Consider the following 23,239-nt stretch of genomic DNA (forward strand, 5'->3'; position numbering starts at 1 on the left):
AACACTGGGAGCCGTATCCTTGTTGCTGAGCCCATGTTTGTGCGTATTTTGTCAAATTAATTATTGTAAGGGTGAAGTTCTGGGTCATTTTAATTTTCTTGGAACATTCTGCTAAATTACACTGTAGAAACGTTATGCCAATTTATACATTCACTGTTGTGAAGCAAAATGTCTGTTTCTCTGCATTCTTGCCCACACTGGATATTATCATGTGAAAATTGCCAATTCGTAAGGCAAACATGCCATCTTATTTAAATTTCCATTTTGCCAGTTACTAAGGAGGGTGAACATTTTTCATTTGTTTATTGGCTGTTTGGGTTCCTTCTTTTGTGAATGGTCTATGTTATGGCAAAACATTTCAGCTTTCTATTTTTAAAAAAGCTATTCTTTTCTGATAACAAAATTAATATGTGTATATTGTAAAAGTTCAGACGGTGTAGAAATGTGTAACATGGCAAGTGTGGGTTCCCTGGATCAATTCTAACCCTGAGAAATCACCACTGCTGACAGTGTGGATATTATTTTTTTCTGAATTTTCTAGACAGTTTTGAATGCCATCATTTGGCCTAAAGATTTCTGAAGGTTCATCCATGACTTTAGTATCTTAAAAGGTGTTTTGCTCAGTGGCGTTTTTGTTGAATATCGGTGATGTTTATTTTGATAAATTGATCTTTTCAGAGAACCATGTGGCCTAGAGGGAAGAGGAGTAAATTTGGGGTCCCTGCTGACCACTATCGTGTCTCCCTGTGCTCAGATGGGTGTGTGAGGACCGTGTGCTCTATTGGCCTTGTCCAGCCCTCGAATTAATGGCTCTGCACTATCGACAGGATGCTTTCTGCTTTGAATCTCAGGCTGCTGAGCTGTAAAGGCAGCAGGAGAGCGTGAGGCTCCTGCTCTGCTGCCAGCACCAGCACCACTGCATTGGTGAGGACAGTTAATAGTAGCCATTAATAATAACCTGCATTTACTCTGTGTGTCCTTACATGCTTGGGTCTACTCAAACCTCACAACAACTCTATAAAGTATAAAATCTAATGGCATCCAGGTTTTTCATATTCTAAGACATGGGTTACTAGAGGTCAAATCATTTGCTTAGCGTCCCCAGCTAGCAAGTGCCAGAGCCAGGACTCAAACTCAGCCCTGCCAGGTGCCGAGGTCCCTCAAGAGGTTAACCACCCACTCTGCAGTTCTGCATGGCCTCTCTATGAGCCCCATCTCCCCAACAGTTTTTATATGTGTCAGTTTAGTCCAAATGCATACAGGGACCTAGGGAACCCCCAACAGGTTCCAAATCTTGGAAAGACTTGAGCAAGTTGGGAACAGGTAAAAAGATGTGTTTCTGCGGGGGTTGCATCCCTGAATCAGGGCTCCCAAGAGGAGAGAGCATCTTTGCCTGGGCGACAAGGGGTGGTTGCCATGGTAGCAGCTATGGCAACGGCTGATGCAAGTGCCAGCTCTGTTCTCACTGGAGCCCAGCTGGTGAGCTGGAAGACAAAGTACCCAAGAGAATGGGCTGGGGGCTTGCTCTGCCCTACCCTCCAGACAAACCATATTTGATAGAAATATTTGGTAAGTAGCACATAACTGATCAACGCTGAGACTCAGGGGCTAAGAGCAGGCATCCTGGCATCAGGCTATCTGGCCCTAACCTTTAGTAGCCATTAAGGCAGTTCCAAGTCTACCATTTCAGTGCCTCAGCCTTCTCTGTTATGGCCCTTATTTCTCAGGGTCCCCATGAAAATTAAATTAATTAATCCACATAAAAAGCACTAATAGTATTATTATTCTTAAAATAGTAATATTTCACTCTCTTACTCTGAGTAATTCTCTTACTCAGAATTACCCTCTCTTACCAGGATTTTGGGGCTGGCTTGCTGCTTGTCATAGTGATGAAATAATCTCAGTTTGAGCGGAGCCCTTGGCATCGCCTTTCCTTTTTCCCCACGTATGCTGTAACAAGTCTGACGTGGTCCCACCCCCACCTCTAGATGTCACTGACAGTTTGGGAATAAACATGTTTTTATGTGTGGCCCCAGTCACTGCCAAAAACAGCATTTATGGAGCTTCTAATTACCTTGGAGACTGTGGTAGGTCCTGTATCAGAGAGTCAATAAACTGCTTTAAGAGATGCTGGCCAATTTAAGAATTTTGGTGTTTTTAACGGAGTTAGAATCAAAGAACGTTTGTTGGAGGTGCCCATTTCTGAGGACTCATTTTTATGTTGTGATTTTTATTTTGGAGGTGTTGGACCACCCACATAACTGATTTATTAGCTCTGATCAATATAGTATTGAATAAAGTCTGAAGAATTTTTTCTGCTCCTCCCTGGGCAGAAAGGCCTCACGGATCCCCTGTTAGATAGGAACGAGGAAAGTATGGCGTCTGTAAATATAATTTGTGAGTTAGAACTTTCCAGGATTTGAAAAATGTGGATTTATCTCCTTCCTTTTTGTTTCTGATTTATATGTAGTTTTGTAGGACAATTCCAAAGACTTTTCTTAATTTTATTTTTAAGACAAAAATTGGAAAGAGAGTTCAGGGTGAGTTTTTTGAAATGCCTTCCAAGTGTCGTTTATTTGATCCAAATCCCTTTAAAACATTAAGAAAACTCAGCCATTAAAATTTTTAAACTATAATTATACTGTTATCAAAGTATAACGTGCACACAGTAAAGTGTACTGATTAATCTGCATGGATTTTTATTTGCAAATGTGGAGAAACCAATAAATAAGACTAATCTCTGATCTTTATTATTGTTATTATTTTTCAAGTCCAGTTGCACTTCATGTAAAGAGCAGTCAACCCAGTAACACTGGCTTTGGGCCTGATACCTAGGAAGCATTTTTGTTTCCTTCCCCTTTCCTCTGTTGTCACTGGTTCTGCAATGGTTTGAACATCTGTTTCTCTGTTTGTGTTCTCTGGAGCAAGACTGCCCGGGTTGCCACCTACTAGCTGTGTGATTTTGGACAAGTCACTTAACCTCTCTGAGCTTCAGTTTCCTTATCTGTAAAGTAGCAATAATAAAAGTACCTACTCACAAAATTGTTTTGAGGATTAAATAAGTTAATGTTCGTTAAGCACTTAGAACAGTGTCTGGTACATAGCAAGCATTTTTTTTTTTTAAAGTAAACCTGTAAATACTTAGTCTCCAAGACAGAGAGATCAAGGATTCTCCTGGTCCATAAGTCAAAGGTCAGTGGTGCTGATGAATTAGGAAGACCTTGACATGGTCCCACATCTGTGGAGTTGAGGGTCTCTCATCAGTGGAGAGCTTCAGTTTCTCATTGCAGACAAGGGAGGCCTCTCAGCGTTGGCTCACGGGAAGGTAGGGTACATACAGGGAGTCCTGTTAGAAAAACACATGATCGGGACAGAACAGACTCTCCCCAGGCAAAACTTTAGAAAAACAACAATCTACTGCTCCTTGATTAAAGGGTAGAAAACTAATTATCCTTTCCGGAGGGACGAGGCCACTCTCTGCCAGGCTGTGACCTGGAGGTGCAGGATGTGGATTTCCTTAGGATGTAATGAAGCCTTTCCCATTGAAAGTGTACCGTACTTCAGAGGGATGCGGGCGGGGAGAGGGAGAATGATCCCTTTGCTTTTAAAAGCAAACACTAAAACCTTAGGAACATCATTTACAGGTCAGCACTTTGAGAATAGGAAAAAATAATTTTCTTAACTTGGATTAAAAGACCTCTGTTACAAAACATCCCTTCAAAAATATTCTGTAATTTCTGCTAACTAGACTAGCTTACAGTAAGCTTGAATATTTGAAGTTCGGGGCTGCCAATGAGTGATGACGCCGATCAGAATGCCAGTGAGGAGTAACTGGGCAACACGTTATTTTTGTGCTGAATACATGCCAGGTAGTGTTAATTCTCATTTCTTGAGGGAGGGAAGTGAAACAATCCTTCCTGGGATAATTTGCGTATGAGTTTTCTCACTGTCTTCCATACCATGCTGTTAGGGATGGCAAGTCCCCCTTGACCTGTATTGTTTGGCTGGAGATGTGAAGAGAACTCAGAAAAGTCTTACAGACATTTATTCAGCACCTACCCCACTGTCTCCAGAGAGTGGGGTAAAGCATTAAAAAGACAGCTAAAGTGCCTGCCCTCAGGAGCTCGCATTTTCATGGCTTCAGTGGATTGGCCAATGCCTAATGATCCCTGTCAACTTGTATTTTCTACAAACGTGCTTCTAGGTAATCTTTGAACAAGTGCCTCTCTGCTCTTGTCCCCCAACTCCACTCCATTCCTCTTGTCAAGTCACCAGGGACCTCTGCTGTGCCAAATTCAGTGGACCTTTCTCCATCCCCTGCTTAGTGAAATAGTTGAGCACGCCTTGAAACACTCTCTCCATTGGCCTCTGGGGCTGACCTCCTCTCTCTTAGTCCTCCTCACACCTCAGTGGGGCTCCTCCTCTGTCTAAAGGCCATGACTCTTGAATACAATCTCCAGTTGCTTATATTTGACTACCAATTCCACATCTCCATTGGAGGTCCCTACCAATTCAAATGTGTCATTTCAAACGTGCTGTGTCTGCTCTTGATTTTTGTCCCCAAATCTGCTCCTCCCATAGGTTTTCTCCATCTTCCCAATTGCTCAGGCTGGAATTCTTAGAGCATCCTTTACTTCTCTTTTATTTCACCCTCCTCATCCAATCCACCAGCAAATCCTGTTACCCAGCTTCAAGCATATGCATAATTCCACTGCTGCTCACCACCTTCACCACCACCATCTTGGTCCAAGTCTCTGCTGTCCCTCACCTGGGCCACTGGAGGAACTTCGTCATCTCCTGCCTGGTCCTTGTCTTGCCCCTACAGCTGATCTTTCCACATGGCATTGATAGCCGACTGTTTAAAGCTTCGATCATTTCTCTCCTCTGCTCAGAATCTTCCCATAGCTTTCCTTCTCACTCAGGCTAAAATCCAAAGACCCTGTAGTAGTCTGTAAGACCCTTACCATCTGGTTCCTGCTCCCTCTGTGACTTTCTCTGCTCTTTGCTCATTCGCTCACCCTACTCGAGCTGTACTGGCCTTGATGCTCCTCAGCTGTGCCTCAGGAACTTTGTATATTCCGTCTCTTCTGCCTAAGACATTCTCCTCCATCTTTTGGATCTCTGTTCAAACATTACTTTCCCGGAAAATCTTGTCCTGGGCACTCCATATAAAATGGCGGCTACGCCCACTACCCCCCACTCCCCTAGTCTGCTTTGTTTTTCTCCATAGAATTTATCACCTCCTACTGGAAGCTCCAAGAGAACAAGCACTATGTTTTGCTCTCTGCACTATCCCTTGTGCCCACAACAATGCCTGTCACATGGTAGACACTCAGCAAACATTTAGAGCTAACATTTATTAAGCACTCGGTGTGAGCCAGGTAGTATGCAAAGCACTCTACAGAAATTATTTATTTACTCCTCATAGCAACCTTAGAAGTCTAAGTCTCATCACATCCATTTTCAAGTTGGAAACTGAGGCCTGGGGAAGTTCCATAAGTTGTCCAAAGTCCCTTGATGGACTTGGGTGTGAACCCAGGTCTTGGAGCCTGCAGAGCCCATGCTCTGACCACCCTGTGTTGCTGCTGTCTCTCTTTGGTGGCCATACTTAGTTCCAGAAAGATTTATGGTAGCTGCCCAATACATGGAAATGTCAGTGAGCCACCTGTGGCCCATCCGTGGACTTGAAATATGGAAATGGACAGGAGCCTTGGTGCGTTTGTCATAGGATGATGTCTCTGAGAGCGTTTGGGGTTTTATTTTCTGGGGGCAGTTAGGGCATTTTTGCAGGTACTTTCTCCTGGGTGAAGAGACAGCAAGGGAACCACAGTGGGATTATAAGGTGAAAATCACATATAGTCCAAAGCACGCTTCAAAACCTTGGGATGGTGCCGTGTTGGAGCCTGACCTGCGCTCGTGACCAGCGTTCCCTCCAGCGCTGTTCATTTGGGCAGTTTTGGACCAAGGAGCTGGCTTGAGTTTGAGGACCTTTTGTTCAGAAAGTGCCTATCTAGGATCCAGCTCAGCCTGAGAGAGGCCTGGGGGAAGAGAGAAGGCTAAGATGGGTGCAGATCCACAGCCCATGTCAGGCTTGCCTTGGGCTCCATGCCTAGGGCTCAGAAGGCCCGTGAGGTGGCCTCCACAATGGAGATTGTCTTCTCTCTCTCTCAACTGCATGGGGTTATATTCATATTCTGTCAGAGTAGATATAAGGCTATTCTGTGATACCACTGACCACACACTTACTGAAGGCAAGTACTGTGCGTTCATTCTCCGGCTATTTAGTAAGCTCCTACTAAGTGCAGGGGGTGCAGAGACAGCAGTGAATCCGAATCACATAGTCTCTGGCCTTCCAGAGCTCATCCTCCAGCTGGAAGGGTGCTAACTCTGAAAGCACACGTTCTGTGTGTCAGGTGCTAAGAGCAGTACGTATGTTAACTCATTTAATCTTCACAACAGCCCCATGAGGGAGTGCTGTTATTACCTCCATTTTACAGATGGGGAACTAGGGAACAGAGAGGTTAAGTCACTTGTCCAGTGTCACACAGCCTGGGAATGGCAGAGCTGGCTTCAGCCTCTGTGCTCTTAACGACTATGCCAAACTGCCCCTTTATGGCACCACTCAAGAATCATAGAAACTTACCATTGACAGTTCTTCTGGAAGACTGCACCCATGAAAAGTTGTTCTAAAGATAAAAGCTTTGCAGGAAGCTCAAGTGCAAAAGGGAAATGCAGCAGAATGGGTATAAGATGGGAGCAGAAGAGGGAAAGGGCATTGCTGCAGAATCTCTGAGCACAGAACCTGGGGCTGGGGGTGGACAGTCAGAGGGAGCGGAGAAAGCCAGAGTATGGGAATTTTGTCATTGTTGAATGATTCACATAAACATGTGTCTCAGAAACAGGGACTTGGAGGGCGATTTCTCAGAAGTGCTGATAAAAATTCACATCTAAGCCATTTTCATCAGTTCCCAGGCTGCACAGAATGCTTCTCTCCTGGCTTTTATTGACACAATTCCCTCGTCTGGAGTAGTTAATAGCATTTTATTTTGCATTATTATTTCATGAGGATTTTTTCCCATTAAATATATATCTTTTATTTGCCTGAAAATATCTTTGTTTTACCCTCACTTTTTTAAAAAAAAATTGTGATAAAACATAATATTTACCATTTTAGAGTATATGATAATTCAGTGATATTAGGTGCATGTACAATATTATGCATTCATCACCACTGTCAAATTCCAGAACTTTTTCATCACCCCAAATGGAAACTGTACCCATTAAGCAGTCACTCCCTATTCCCTCGCTTCTCCCAACCCCTGATCATCACTTGTCTGCTTTCTGTCTCTGTGGATTTGCCTATTCTGGGTATTTCCTATAAATGGAATCATACAATATGTGCCCTTTTGTGTCTGGTTTCTTTCACTTTGCATAATGTTTTCAAGATTGTTCCATATTGTAGCATGTATCAGTACTCATTCTTTTTTATGGTTGAGTAGTATTCCATTGTATGCATATACCACATTTTGTTTATCCATTCATCAGTTGATGGGTTATAATATATACTTTTTTAATATGGTTACTAGAGTGCCAGCTATGTGCTAGACACTTTGATACGTGCTGTATCCTGAATAGATAAAGAGTTCTTATAAATCAATAAGAAAAAGAAGAACACCCCTTTATATAAATGAGTAAATAACCTGAACAAGCATTTCACAAAAGGGGGATTACAAATATAATCGTGAGCTTAAAAAATCACTTCAATTTCTTCTTTTATGTTAATTTTGGAATTAGTTTGAATACAGTAGTTCTTTATTACTAAGGAACAGATTGTAGGCGTTTGTTTGGGATATTCTGCATTTGGGTAAGAATTTTATTGGTTGCTTCATTCAAGTAGATTGTTTTTATGTTTGTGACCCAAAAATAATTTCTGTCATTTTTTCCAGAGACTACCTCTCTAAAGCCTTTGTGAAGTATTTTGCTCTTTTGAATGTTTCTGAATTCAGATGGTTACTAAAATCATTTTGGAGAATGTCTGACACTTCATATAGGTCTCAGTTAATACATTTTGGTTGATCACTAATTGTTGAGCAGTGGGTTTTCAAACTCTGAGGCTCTTTGAAACTGTGTGCATTATTTTTCTATATCTGCGCTGTTCAATATGGTAGCCACATGCCACGTGTGGCTGTTGAGCACTTGAAACATGGCTAGTGTTGTAGATGTGCTGCAAGGGTAAATGCTCATTGGATTTTGAAAATGTAGTATGAAAAAATGTAAAATATCTCTAATATTTTTTTCTATTGATTACACATTGAACTGATAGTAATGTCTGGATATATTGGGTTAAGTAAACTATATTATTAAAATTAAACTTACCTGTTTCTTTTTACTTTTTTAATGTGACTAATAGAAAATTTAAAATTATATGCGTGGCTCACAAGATATTTCTATTGGACAGTGCTATTCTAAAAAAAGAGCTGCCAGAGGGGTGGAGGATGGGAGAGAGAAGTCTGAACTGACATGACTTCTGTGCCTTCAGAATCTTGAAAGTGCCCCGTGAGAAAGGCTGCAGGGTGCCTGGACACCTGCAGTCGTCTCCCAGCTGGTCTCTGCCTTCACTCAGGACCGCTCGCTTCTCCTTTCTCTAGCCAGAGGGGTCTCTGTAAAGGCAAATCTTGTCATCTTACTCCCTGCTTGAGACTCTTCAGTGCAGCTCCGTCGCCCATGACCAAACCCCCACCCCGGGCCTTTAAGGCTCAACCCTGTCCACCTGTTCAACCTCATCTCATGCCCCTCTAGCTCCTTCCCCACCTGTCAAGGCCTTTTTATAAACATTATTATAATTTCCATTACATGCACGATATGTTTTCATAGTAAAGATTTAAAAATACATAATGTAAAAGATAATGTCCACATTTATGCTGCCCATCCCCCACCTCAGCTGCGTAATCAATCACTGTCCACAGTTGGGGCTGTGCTCTTCCAGGGCCCTCACTCTGCACACTCGTAGCTGATTCTGTATGTGTGTGTGTGTTTGTGTATGTGTGTATAAACCTAAGCGGCTGCACATGTTCTCCTGCCTCTTCTTTCACATACTGTATTTTAAGGCCTTTGCTGGTAAAGACTTAAGTATATCTCATTGTTTTTAAAGGATGCCTTAGTATTTTATTGTATGACTGTGCCATAATTTATTCGTTTGTTTGTTACTGTTTTAAACTGTAAAATATTTCACCCATATAGCAAAATAGAGACTATTATAATATTCATCTCTGTACCCACTATATAGCTTTACTAAACAGCAATATTTTGCCCTATTGGCTTCAGACTTTATAAGTGAATAAACGAAACATTACTGGCGGAGATGAAGCCTTGTGTCTGCCCCAGCCCACTCCTTTTCCCCTCTCAATCCCCAGAGGGAACCACTCTTCTGCAGTTGATACAGCCTTTTCATCTGTAGTCTTACATTTTCACTACATATATATGTGGCTATAAACAATAGAGTGTGACAGTCACGCACTGCATCATGACGTTTCGGTCAACAATGGACTGCATATTTGACGGTGGTCCCATAAGGTTGGTACCATAGAGCCTAGGTGTGTAGTAGGCTCTACCATCTAGGTCTGTGTAAGTACACTCTATCATGGTCACACAATGATGAAATCACCTAACTACACATATCTCAGAATATATCGCCATCATTAAATGACGCATGCTGTATTTTGTGTGTTCCTAAATAGTAGTATATCACATCATATCATGCATATCTCCTACAGCTTGGATTTTCATTTTTTCTGTTTTGAGATTTTTCATTAATATATAGTCCTATATAGTCTTCCATTGTTAAGAATGAATATAACTTCATTTGGTCCGTTTCCTTATTGACAGTTGTCATACTTTACTTCCAGCTTTTCAAATGTGCCAGCTCTCCTTTACTCCTTCACTCTGGACTCGTTTTATCTTCTGTGGAACAGTTTGTATACTATTGGAATGACCTGTTTTTGGGAAGTTTGTAGAATTCATCAGTAAAACTGTCTGGGCCTGGCACTTTCTTTCATTTCTTTATTAGTCATAGGGCGTTCCAGGCTTTCTCTTTCTCCTTGAGACAGTTTTGATAAGTTATATTAAAAGAATTTCAGCACTTTAAGTTTTCGAATTTAATGGCATAAAGTTATTGTTAGCGTTCTTTTGTCATTTGAACTGATGTTGTATCTAGCTATGTGCCTTCTCCATAACAGTACTTACTAGTATTCTCCTCACCCTTTTTTTAACTTGTTCAGTTGTGTCTATTTTGTTAATCTTTTCAAAGATCAGCTTTTTACCCTCTGCACTTTTAGCATGCTGTTCCTGTGGCCTGGCCTACAGTTCGTTTCTCTCATCACCTGGTTGAGTCCTTCATCTCTGGCACGTCACAGGGAGGCCTCATGTCCTCTGGGAGGCCTTTCTGGCTCCTCAACCTTGATTGGGCCCCTTTGGCACTCCCCACTACCACTGCTTTTTTTTTTTAATACTATTTGTCACGTTGTAAGCTTTCTTTTTTTCATCTTGTTGTCCTTCTGTAAGCTTCATGAAAGCAGGAACTGGATCTGTTTGTTCACTTGTATTTGTATCTCTACTGCCTGGCACTGGGCCTGGTCTATAGTGGGTGCTCCATAAGTATTGGTGAGTAAATTAATAAGTGAGCCCCCATGAACAGAGTACAGACCCGTTCTCTAAGGGATGAGGGCTCTCTTTCAGGTTGCATTCTCAACAGGACTGTTGCAAAGAAGATTCATTCCTGAGGTTGACCATTTCTGAGGGTCTGTGATTCTTTTTTCCCATAATTTATCAGGAAATAAAGAGTTGGCGTGGCAGCCATGGCATGAGTAGGACGAAGCTGAGTGCAGCTTGATGAGTTACAGAAGCATCTTCCTGGGTGGTTTCTTTGTGCTTTTGTTTAAGAGACAAGCCAAAGTGATGAGCTTTCCATTCTGCAAACTACCTCTCACAGTGAGCTTCTCTGCAAAGAATTGGGTCTTCACTTGGCTAAACACCTGTCAGTCTATCCTCGATTATGTCCCAAAAACAGAACCAAGAAGACGTTTAGGTGACAGAAACCACCACCAGAATAAAAATACCTGGCACAGGTGGTACCACATCCAGCACCAATTTCTCTTATAAAGTGTAGCTGTTTGGTTTTCCTAGTAATGCTAGAATTGTCTTCATGGATAGAGAGGTAAAACAAAAGAAACAAAAGGAGAGTTTTATTAGCGAGATGCTCTAGCTTGAGAATTAAGATATTAAAATATTTAAAACATATACAACATACTGGCAAAGGTGATAGTCTTTGGGAAAAGAAAAAAGGTGGGGGCAGGAAATTATATTGGGCGGGGGGGGTTCTCTTTTCATGGTTACATTGTGTTCATATTTGTGGCCATGTTATTGTCACCTAACACAAATATTCATGGCACATTGAAGCCCTTGTTTTATTTTACTTACATCTTTTCCAATCTGTAAGAATTAATGTAAATTTCATTGGCTCTCCAACATGAGCCTTTATGAATGATAATGATAAGTAACATTCCCCCATACCAGGTTAAAAAAGGAGTTTTCTCAGTAACAATAATAGCTAATTTGAGCACCTACTAGGTGCCAGACTCTCTGCTAAACATATTATATAGTACATTAATTTCATGCTTCAATTTTGTGAAAAGAGGTTATTATCCGCACTTTACAGATGAGAAAATGGAGGCTCAGACGGAGCAGGGAGTAGGTAGCCTGGTTGAAGTTCCCCAGCAACAAAGAGAGGGAGCCACTCTTGGAGCCCCAAGTCTGTTCTACCTTGAAGACCAGGCTCTTAGCCCCACACGGTGCACGGGCAGCAGAAGCAGTCTCAGTGTTTGCTTCTGAAACCCACACTCTTTGGAGCTGTTCTGGAAATGATCGCTAATCTTCTTCTCAAGGTGTTGGGAAAGACTCACATTTGTTTTCATGTGGTGGAAAATACTAGCTGCTGCTAGTATAAACATTCGTTGCTAACCCTAAGACCTATTGCTATTGAGCTCATTCTGTTTGGTTCCAGTGACACACACGTGAATTTGAGATCCTTCCCTAAGTGACTTTTCACTTCCACTGTGGGCGTTTCTCCATTTCTACTATAAAATTTCCCAAGAGTGGAGAGTTTATCACTTTTCTTTCCAACCTTTTGTAGGGTTGTAACCTCCTTCCAGGCGAGAATCTCTTCCTCCTGTCTCAGCAGTTTCTCTCTGACTTCCCATCAGCCCCCCCCAAAGGTGGATGATTCCCGTCAGCTTTGTCCTCCTGACATCTGTGGGATGGGCTGTGCTTCCTAAACACGGGTGCACACACTGTGCGAGCGCCTGGCTCACGTTAGGGTCCTGAGGACTGGACAAACTACAGATAACTCCCTGCTCTGTTAAGAGAGGCAACTGTTTTAACTTTGTGTCTGAGCAACCCATAGCACCAAGTGCCATTTTCCGGCTTGGACTTTTGCTGGCAGTGCAAAGAAGTTGCTTCTAAAACAGAAGAAATATGCCCAGGACCGACTGGCCCTCCCGTGGTGAGGACCTGGCCTTGACAGGCTTCCGCAGTGGTGTTCTTTATGCTGCCGGCGTCCCCCATGGCCTTCACACAGGAGCCTTCTCAGGAGCGGGGATTTTGTTCCCTGAAGCTGTCCTTTCCCGCCACCTGGGCAGTAGTGTTTGGCTGAGGAGGAGGAAGAAACTATCAGGAGATTCTTACGATGCCAGATTAGATCGTTAAAAGGGACTCCAGCTAATGTGAATGATCTGGAAGCCTGGCTAGTGGAGGAATGCAAGCGTGGGGGGAATTAACCATTAGGGACAGCCCATCTCCTGGGAGGTTTCCTGGCAGTTCCCCAGCCAACAGGGGTGCCTCCGAGTAGCCTAAGAGTGCCCTGGATTGACAGACTTGCTCTGATGCCTTTTCTTTGCCTATGAGGCCTCATAGTGGAAGGCCCTTCTAGACTGGTGCCCTCCCACAAGGAGCCTCCAGGCTGGATTCTTCCAAAAGCATCCTCTGCCCCGTTTGGTGGGGCTTCTCTCTGTTTGGGAGGGGCTGCATCTGTAAAGCTGGAGTCAGACACACCTTGGTACGAATCCCAACTTGGCCACCTACCAGCTGTGTGACTTCTGGCATGTGGTTTAACCTCTGTGAGCCTCAGTTTATTTCATCTGTAAAATGGGGTAATGATCATATGCTCATTATACCATACTATTATATGAAAATATATTGATACAAATTATAATATATTACTGTATTATTTAATTAAAACTATGTAATGCCATTATAATGTGTTATGTATAAAATATAATATATAACACCACTATAATACTATCTGTATATCATGTATTAACGTTATGGTATAACATAATAACCTATGTTATTGTGAGACTTAGATTTTGTAGGCAAGTCACTTAGCACGTCCCTGGCATGTCGTGTAACTTAATCAGAGTTAATTACTGGGACTATCATTTTCTGTGGACTGCAACATATAAAACAGGGGCACATTTACTTAGAATGTTCTGTTGTATGTTGTTGCTTTGGAAGCAGTGAAGCTCATCAAATTATTAGGAAAGCAAAGCCCAATTATAACCCCGGAGGGGAGGGAGCGGTATCTAGGGAGAAGTATTGCTGAATTCTAAGTTTTTTTTTTTAATGGGAGAAATGCCTTTTCAGAAGAGCTTAGACCAACATGTTACTCAATAGAAGAGTATTAAATCTAAATAACCTCCCACATGTTCTCTGTTTGTCTTGAGATGTGACTAGCCTGGGTCTTTATTGTTGTACGTGTGGGTGAGGAGGATGGCAAGGCAGAAGGATGGGGCAGGATATAAAGATATTGGGTGGGAGTTCCCATCTGCTTGGTGAGTTGTCCTGGCTCTTCTGTGTCAGGCCTGTGTCCCTGGTGGAAGGCTGTTCTTGGAGCCAGGACTTGGCCAGCAGGTGGGGGGGGGGGTGCCATGCTGATATTTGTTGAGTACTTAGCGTGACAGAGCTGAGTTAGAGTTCTCCTCTCGTCTTGACTCTATGTACTGGGTGTTATTTCTCCTGTTTTACAAATAGGAATATGAAAGCTCAAGAGATTAAGCCTCGTGCTCAGGGTCACACAGCTAATCAAACACCGTGGGATTTGAGATCTGGCAACTGAGATCGGAATCCTGATTTCACCTGTGTGATGATAGTCAAGTCACTTAATATCCGTAGATCTCTGTTGTCTTATCTATTAAATGGGTACAATAACGAACTGTAGCTCACAGTGTGAGAGTCAATGAGATTATATAAAGTATTAGCATATGCTGTTTTAAGTACTCAATACCCTTTAGCTGTTGCTAGTATAATAGTTACCTTGTACTTTGTTTATCTTTTGTATGGTGGAACCAGTCAAGACTTTTCCTCAGGCCTGACATACTGCAAATCTTGCTCAGCGGTCACTGCAAGCATCTGCCTTGCATTCCCGCTGATTATGGCACAGAGGTCCGAGTAAAGGTGTGACTATCACGTTAAACACCAACGACACCCTTTTGGTATCTCAGTGACTAAAACTTCAGGGAAAGTCCAAGATGAACCTTTCCCACGACTGCTTTTCAATGAGGTGATACTTAAGCAAACGTGAAATTTGAATATCCATGTTGACAGGCATAACATTTTGAGACAAGTGGTTGATCACTCCATAAAAACATTGTAAAAGGTGTCCTTGTAGGTGTGTTGGCAACTACAAAACCGGATTCACTTTACCAGACAGAAACAGGGTGCTCCCGGTGTGCCTGGAGCCGCCCACCACATTATTGCATCTTTCCTCCCCTGTCCTGTTTACCTGCCTCTTGTGCTGACTTGACCGAAGCTGCCTCCATCATGTAAGGAAGTTGATTCATGTGGAGAGATCAATAGGTGAGGAAGCCAGTTCCGTCTTGCTGGGCAGTAGCCAACCATGTCCTGTTGATCGTCCCTTTCAAAGTTTGGAGCTCAAGTGTGGTCTGCTTGGAGGTGCTGGGGCTCCCCAGCGTGTGTGCGGCAAGGGAGAGTTCCAGGCCCAGCGAAGCTGTAAACATCACCTGATGGTGTCCATTTGGGAATTGTTCATGTGTGAGAAGTAAAGATCAAGATTGGGAGTTTAGTCTGGCTTTTTGATTGTATCCAGGTTGAATTTTAGACTTTATTTTATTTTTTGAGGGTGAGGGGTTGACTATTTTAAGGGACTCTGGAGCTTTCCTCCTGGGGAACTGGGAAGGAATTTGGAGTGAATTTGGCCGCTAAGGATTGCAGAGCTGTAGAAAACTCCAGCTGCCTCATTTGCCTGTGCCATTTCTCCAAGCATGTCCTTTTGCTAAAGCTACATCTGAAGTCGGTGATTTTCTCTGAAGATCTAACCAATGAATAACGAACACATTGTCTTTTCTTTTCTCCTCTTCTAGGCCTAAACGGCAGCAGCAAAACAACTTTCCCATGTTTCCCTCTCCTAAGGCCTGGAATTTCAGAGGGGTAAGTGTTTTCCCCTGGTCATGCCTGCTGTCGTATGTCCTCTTCTGGATGCCCCAGGAAGGATGCTGTCAGGGTTGGCTTTACTAGTTAAAGTCTCCACTGAGAAAGCTTCTGTGCTTTACTACTTGGGGAGGTCACATTTGCAGCAGTGGTTGAGGTTTAATTAAAAAATGTAAGTGGCCCAATAAGCACCTGCTAGTGTTCACTTGCCCTGTAGGTCTTGGGCTACTGGAAGCATCTTGTGAAGAAGCCTAGAGGTCTCAAGGATGATGAGGTAGGCATTGTGGCTGTTTTCTTGGGAACCAGTGCACAATGAAGGAAAAAAGAAAGCAGAAATGTACAATCTGTTAATGTGTAGATTTATGACTTCGTGGAGAGCTCTGTTTTCCAGAAGGAGAAGTCCGTATGCTTTAAACAGATTTTAAAGGGAAGCATAAAATTCTCCCTGTCACAAAGCTGTAGACCCTTAGAGGTGTAGAAGGGTCAGATCTAACCTCTTGATGCAAAGTTCTCTTCCTTAACATCATCATCATCATCATAGTCAAAGTGTATGGAGGACCTGCTGCGTGCTAAAATGAATTCTGGCTCTGACCTTGGGAACAAGACCCTTGCATATGTAGAGAATGCTCGAGCTCTGTTTCATCACCAGGCCTTTGCATGTGTTGTTCTTTCTGCCCAGAACACTGTCCTTCGCTGCCCAGCACCACGCTCCTACCCACTGCACATGGCCCACCCACTTCGTCATTGGGTTTAAGCTTTGACACCACCTCCTGTGGGCAGCCATTGAGACCACCCACCTGAGTCTGAGCTAGAAGCTCCTCCTATGGACCCCTGCGCTTTCTTCTCATTGTTAAGACAAGAGTGTTAGCACTTTCTGAAATTTAAGATTGGAAGCCCTAAGCATCAGGTGTGTAGAAACTTTGTCACTCTCTCTTGTTCACTGCTGTATCCCTGGGCTGAGCACAGTGCCAGGCACACACATGCTTCATGAATTTGTTCAATGAATGAATGGATGAATAAATAAATCTCTCACACCCATGACACAAAATCCACAATCTTGATCATAACTATTAAGTGAGAAAAGGCTTATGTGGTCAAATAAACTTAGGACATACTGAGAGCACCACGGTAAATATGTCCACCGCAGCAGGACCTCTCAGAGCCTTTGATGTGTTGATGGGCAAGGAGACTACATTCAGGAGAATTGGTGGAGTATGCAGCATTTCCCAAAGTTGTTGACCATAAACCTTTTGTTAGCAAAAGAGTTTGTACACACTTTGGAACAGTTGACATTTATAGTCAGTTTTGAACTATAGAGAAATTGGGCCTCCTGTGAGCAAATTGGTCTTTTTGAAGGCGTTTATTTTCTCTCCCTCTCTGCCCACCCTTCAGTGTACCCTAGCCTTCCTTCTGATTCAAGAGTGGTCACTAGCCAAGAGTTGGGGTACATCTGGGGTGACCAATCACCTGAGTTTGCCTAGGACTGTCCTGGTTTTAGCTCTGAAAGTCTCATGTCTTGGGAAACTCTTCACTCTCGAGCAAACTGGGACAATTGATTACCCTGCTTATGGCTCTGAGACCTCTTCAGCTGTTCCCCCTTGAAAAATGTTCTGTGAATTTTTTAGCACAACTCTGGTTTATAGAACTGGCTGCTGAAAAGGAACCTGTTAGACACACATTTGGTTTAATTAACCCCTTGTTAGCCTAATCCTTGCAATGGTAACATTTAAAATTAGTAATTCATTGCAGGAGAACAAACTATCCCTGGCTAATTGCAACCAAGTGGGTGACAGAATCTAATGCATTGTTGACTTCCACTTCCTATCAGCCCCAAATTCTTAGCCAGCTCCTAAGATTTTCCCAAATAGTTAAAATTGTTGGAGTGAATAGAGTCTATTAGGTGGTTAGGCCAGTTGTGGTGTTTATCTTGGTCTCTTGTCCTTGCTTTGATTTCTTCTGGCCCCCGGAGCTTATTGGTAAAGTTAGACAAATTGACATCAAGATATACCACATGGTGGGGCCAGCCTGGTGGTACAGTGGTTAAGTTCACATGCTCTGCTTTGGCGGCTGGGGTTCATGGGTTTGAATCCCGGGCACAGACCTACACACTGCTCATCAAGCCATGCTGTGGTAGCATCCCGCATACAAAGTAGAGGAAGACTGGCACAGATGTTAGCTCAGTGACAATCTTCTTCAAGCAAAAAGAGGAAGATTGGTAACAAATGTTAGCTCAGGGCTAATCCTTGTCACATACGCACAAAAAAGATAGACCAGAGGGTGATGGTTTGGGGCCTGGTCAATTGCCAGATTTCTCTGTGGCCAAACTAATTTCTCTCCACCTTAGAGCATAATCCTCCATGACATGGTAGGGATGGAAGGGAACCCAAACAAGTGGAAACACCTCACTCCCAGCCAGGACACACTTAGTAACCATGATCATGGTAACTAGAACTGAAGAATGAGAAGGACCCAGAATGCTAGGATGAAGATGTTTGAGGCATTATCTATCTGATACATTTTCTCTAATGAAATATGACTCCAAGGCCTGTTAGCTGTGCATGCCCTCTGCAGGCAGGGCACAGTTTTTGTGAATGCCTTTTTTCTTTATTGAGAATGGAAGGTTTTAGAATCACCATGCTAGCAAATTTCTCATATTTATATATGTGTCAGAGAAAACCGTTATAAGCATTTGCAATTCCATTCCTCTTTAGCTTATAAAGGAAAAGGATCCTGTGTTGGTTCACCCAGGTCCTGGGCATTTGTGGATTTTTTAGGGGGTGGGGAGAAAAGGTGGTGAGAAACAGATTGGAAAAGGCAAGAGGAGAAGGAAGCACATTGCTCCAGATGAGACAGGAAGAGGAAGATGGACGAGGGCTAAGGAGGGGGAGCCCAGGGACAGGGCACTGCGGAGGAGAGGGGGTGGTTGGTGTCTTAAGGATTAGACATTTTGGGAAAAGAGAGAGGTGTTTCAAAATAATTTTAAGGAAAGTTTTTGTGAGTGAGTTGTAATATAACCCTCTCCTCATCTTCCCTGAAAACATTCACTGCAGATCTGCATTACTCCTCAAAACATTTGGAGTAGCATTGTGGTTTCCCTCTCTTTGGCTGGAGCTTTTGGCTGGAGAGAGGTTCAGGAAGGGCTGGTGACACTTGGATGACACATCCTTTCCAGCTACTGAACAGTTTAGTCCTTTCACAGGTTGTCATTATTACTGCACGTTCCCATGTTCATCTAAGGAGACAGAGGCCCTGGGTGTTCCCCACCCTCCGGCAAGGGAGAGTACTGTGCACATCTCTCCCCAGACTCATGGGTGCTGCAGATACGTTCAGAGAGAGAAGTCAAAAGGCTGGTGCTGGTTGGGATAGTTATGGTGGGAACATTATGAATAAAACCAGAACAGAATAGGGGGAATAAGAAGTTGGGACCTTGAGGGAGGAGAGACCCTGGGGCTGTCTTACTCCAAGACAGCTCTTCTGTCAGGTGCTCACTGTACATCTGGTCCCCATCTGGTTGGGAAAGTGCTAAGTTCAGAATTTCCACCCTTCCTTGTGAAGATATTTGCTACGGCTCCTCCAGGTAGCCGAGAGAGAGACAGACAGACAAACTCAGGCAGGGAACTCACCCTAGAAATGTGAAAATCGCAGGAGCACAACTCCTGCCATCACCTTTTAGTTACCTAGGAAATACTGAGCAAGACCTACTGTGTACCAGGCATTGTTTAGGTACCAGAACAGAGGTTTCAATTAAATGTCAACCACACTTCAGGGCTGTGCTTGTCTTGTCTCTTTCTCCAGTGCCTGGTCTTTACTCTCACGTAGGCCATTTTGGAAGGAATTTCTAGACTCTGGGGCTTTGGAAGGGGCTTTGGACATTGTAGGCCCAACCTTTTAATTTTCAGATGAGGAAAACAAGGTCTAGGGTATTAGTCAGGCCCCTTGGTTAGAAGTGATAGAAACTTAATTAAAACCAGCTCAAGAGGAAAAGGGAATTGATTGGTCCATGTGACTGAGGGAAACTGAGATGGGTAGGCTTCAGGTACAGCGGTATCCAAGGATACTCCCTCTCTCAGCTTTGTCACTCTTGGGGAATTGCTCTTATCTTCACCTACTGCATGTAGACTTCTTTGGAGAGAGGATGTTTGCAAACAGCCACACATTTCCAGAGGAAGGAAAGAATTTTTTACTTCCAAGGTCCACATATGAAATTCCAGCGTAGGACTCTGATTGCTCTGGCTTGGGTCACATGGCTCTACTTTGGCCACTCACTGTGGTCAAGAGGATTGGACAGGCCTGGGTCACGTGCTCCCCCAGAGGTTGCTGGGTGGACAGAGTTTTGTGATTGGGAGCTCCACGTGAGGTAGAGAAGGGGCATTTACTCCAAGGAAGAGTTTGATATTGTTATCAAAAGGGGGTCTGGTGCCTAGACAGACAGAAAACAATGGTGACTGCTCCTGGGGCCACTCAGAGTGGAGCAATCAGGACTAGAGCCTTGTCTGCAGACAGTAGGTCCTGTGCCTGCTCCACGCTGCACGGACACCTCCCAGGCCCTGTGTTTGGAAGGATGTTGGCAAACCCTCAGTGTAGCTGAATATTTCTTGAAGGTCAGACTGAAATTCTCTGAAATTCACAACTCAGTAGAGTGACAGAGTCTCTAATACTCAAAATGCATCCGGCCAGGTCAGTGTTTATTGTGGCCTCTCCAAGCCTACTCCGTGAAAGAAAGTGGCATGGCTTTCTCTTCTCTCACAGCCCGGTTTGTACATTTTGTGTGTTTAATAGATGTCTTTTCCACGTGAGGTGCCCCATCAAAGGAAAAACTCACTGCCTCGGTTTCCGCTTAGTCCTCTTGTCTCATTTCCCTTCAGGCGGGAGAGAAGCCAGCCTGCGAGTAGGTGCTGACACCTGGGAGGAAAAGCTCATGTCATCTTTGGTCTGCTGACACCAAAAATATGCCAGGCACATGGAAGCTCATTTTTAGATTCAAAAGCAGTTTCTTTTTTTGGTCACATGGGAGGTCTGTGGGGATATAGTGGTTTCTATGCCAATAGTGCAAATTCTACACTTTTGAGGCAGAATTTATGGATGCCTTTGTTTATTTTATAGTTATCAGTTCAGTTATTCCCTTTTTGTTCCAGAATTATGCAGGGTAATAGATAATTTTGACTTGGGCTTCTGCATTAAGAAATCTCAGTTGCAAGTGACAGAAAATCAACGCAAATTAGCATAAGCAAGGAGAGTTTTTTAAATTACAGAAGTCTAGGAAGTATCCCACAGATTGCAGTGGGGCCTCAGAAGCCCCTGGAACCAGGCACCAGGAGCCCTTTAGGCTTCCCAGTTCCTCTTTGTTATTTGCTGCATTTTCTCTGCAGACTGCCTTCTTCCATTTCTCAGTACTGTGGAAATGCAGCATCTGCAGAGAGACAGCCTTTCTCTCTCAGAACCAGAATTACTAGGGAGAGGTTTTGACTGGCCCATCTTGGGTCAGGTGGATACTCCTGGACCAATCAACAGTGACCATGAGTGGTATCCTGCTGTCCCACCGTGGTGGCTCCTATGGTAACCGCAGTCATGTGGGGGAGAAGGGGCAGTTTCCAGAAGAAGGGGAGAGACACTAGGCTGACACAAGCAATTCTTGTTTACGAAAGTCTTCCCCTTCCCTTGATTCTGGAAAATTGCATTTTGAAATGGCTTAGGGCCATTTCTAAAATATTGCAAAGTATTGGTGCTTAGTCAGGGGTTTTAAATAGAAAGTGGCCCGAATATCAGTCTCAGTATTGCTTTGTGGTTTGTCACATTTAGGACTTTTCAGGGAACTTTTTGTTTTTCATTTTAATCAAATTTAGCCTTTATTACACAAACAATATCATGGCAGGGATCTTATCACCTCCCAAAGGCCCTGCTGCTATTTGAAGACGTGGGAGGGGATGGTGATGTTGAGAACCAAGGGGATGCACCTATTTGGAAAATTCCTTCACTGAAGCTGGATCTTCCTCCTCAGTCTTCCTTTTTTCCTCCATGTTAGATTTTATCTTCAGTTTCCTCCCCGTGTCAGAGGCTGGGAGTGGGAATTGAAGCGCCTTGCATGGGGGTTGGTAAAGGTCCTATCACTGAGTTTTCTTCTCTCCCATCAATTTCTTCCTCTTCACAGTCAGTGTGGCCCATTTAATGGATTGGAATAGGTTTAGCTCATTGTGACTCTAAACAGCCCCTTCCTCCCCTTTTATAAGTGCTGAAATCACACTGTTGATTAAACCAATTGAATGAAACACACTGCAAGTAGCAAATGGGGAAAAGACGCATTAAATTAACACACTACAGAGAGGATGCAGGCGGAACGAAAGGATCCCACCTGAATCCTGGTGTTCACACTGCGAATATATCCTTTCTCTCTTTCTACTGCATTGGCCTTACCCACTGATGATATGGTTGCAAGGATCAGAGTTGAAGTTCAAGCAAGAGGCCCAAAGACTGAAGGTGCCCTAGGCCAGTAACACACTTTTGCTTTATCAGAAAGACTCAGAGGGGCTGGCCTGGTGGCGCAGCGGTTAAGTTCACATGTTCTGCTTCTCGGCAGCCCAGGGTTCACCGGTTCAGATCCCGGATACGGACATGGCACTGCTTGGCAAGCCATGCTGTGGTAGGCGTCCCACATATAAAGTAGAGGAAGATGGGCATGGATGTTAGCTCAGGGCCAGTCTTCCTCAGCAAAAAGAGGAGGATTGGCAGCAGTTAGCTCAGGGCTAATCTTCCTCAAAAAAAAAAAAAGACTCAGGGACAAGTATACCTGGTCAACATCTGCAGTTTGCCAATTAGCTGGATGAACAGCTAGCTAATTTCTATTTTATTTGTGTTTGTTGGGCAGAGGGCACATGGAGCCAGACTGGGTGCCTCCACTGGGTAGCCAAATTAAGGCCTCATGTATATTAAGTGCTCATATATATTTAGTGGCCCTGTGTATTCATTACTTCATAAGTCTCATGCATATTTAGTGTATAACAAATATTTAGTAACCAGGTGCCTTATGAATATTAGGTATCTTTTGCTCCTTCCACCCTTTCCTGTCTATGTTTAGCACACACGTTCTACTTACTAACCACTTATTTATACTTAAGATAACTTAAAATATTTTTATTATTGAAGATGAATAAGTCTTACAAACTTGTTCCTCTTGAATAATTAAAATAAATATTCTCTAAAAGGAAATGCTCGTTACAACTTGATTGCTTAGGGCCCATTTTTCAATGGGCTGCCCTATATAAGCCTGATGATGAAAATTTTTCTCTTTCTTGATTTTTGGGCCTTCCACATTTGTCATCTCCTGCGCCGGCTGTCTCCTTCTGCCATCCAACTCTGGAAATCTCAATGAACACAACTCCTGGACTAGCCTTTTTGTGCATGACTTCTACATGGCACTGGTAGTAAAACCAGCTGGATTAGATGTAGCAGCAACAGGGACCACCAGTGCCCTGACCTGGTTAACACGTGTCCGTGGAGGAGGAAACGTTCCATCAGGATGCTGCTAATGCACAATGTGTTTTTGTATTCTCAGGGCTGATTTGACCTAACATCCCATTTAGAAAAAAAGGGGGAATGAGACTGATTACTTTTTTATGGACAGATGAGGATTTGTTGAAAATCACAGCTCTGATTTGAGGAAGAGGCCATGGAGTTGTATCAGATATGCATTTAATTTATGCAGGTTCAATTAAACCTCATTGAAAAGGGTGTGGGGAGAGAAATC

General features: G+C 43.3%; 1 protein-coding gene across 3 annotated transcripts in view; it reads left to right on the forward strand.

Annotated features, from left to right (window-relative positions):
• ARHGEF3 (Rho guanine nucleotide exchange factor 3) overlaps positions 1 to 23,239 on the forward strand; it is a 284,203-nt gene that overhangs the window by 79,595 nt on the left and 181,369 nt on the right. For all 3 annotated transcript variants that reach the window (XM_044754094.2, XM_070493511.1, XM_070493509.1), the window contains exon 3: positions 15,432 to 15,498. In XM_044754094.2, the coding sequence (XP_044610029.1) occupies positions 15,432 to 15,498 (67 nt within the window). The remainder of the gene's footprint in view (positions 1 to 15,431; positions 15,499 to 23,239) is intronic.

Source organism: Equus asinus, chromosome 21 (assembly GCF_041296235.1).
Source record: "Equus asinus isolate D_3611 breed Donkey chromosome 21, EquAss-T2T_v2, whole genome shotgun sequence".
NCBI classification, from domain to species: Eukaryota; Metazoa; Chordata; class Mammalia; order Perissodactyla; family Equidae; genus Equus; species Equus asinus.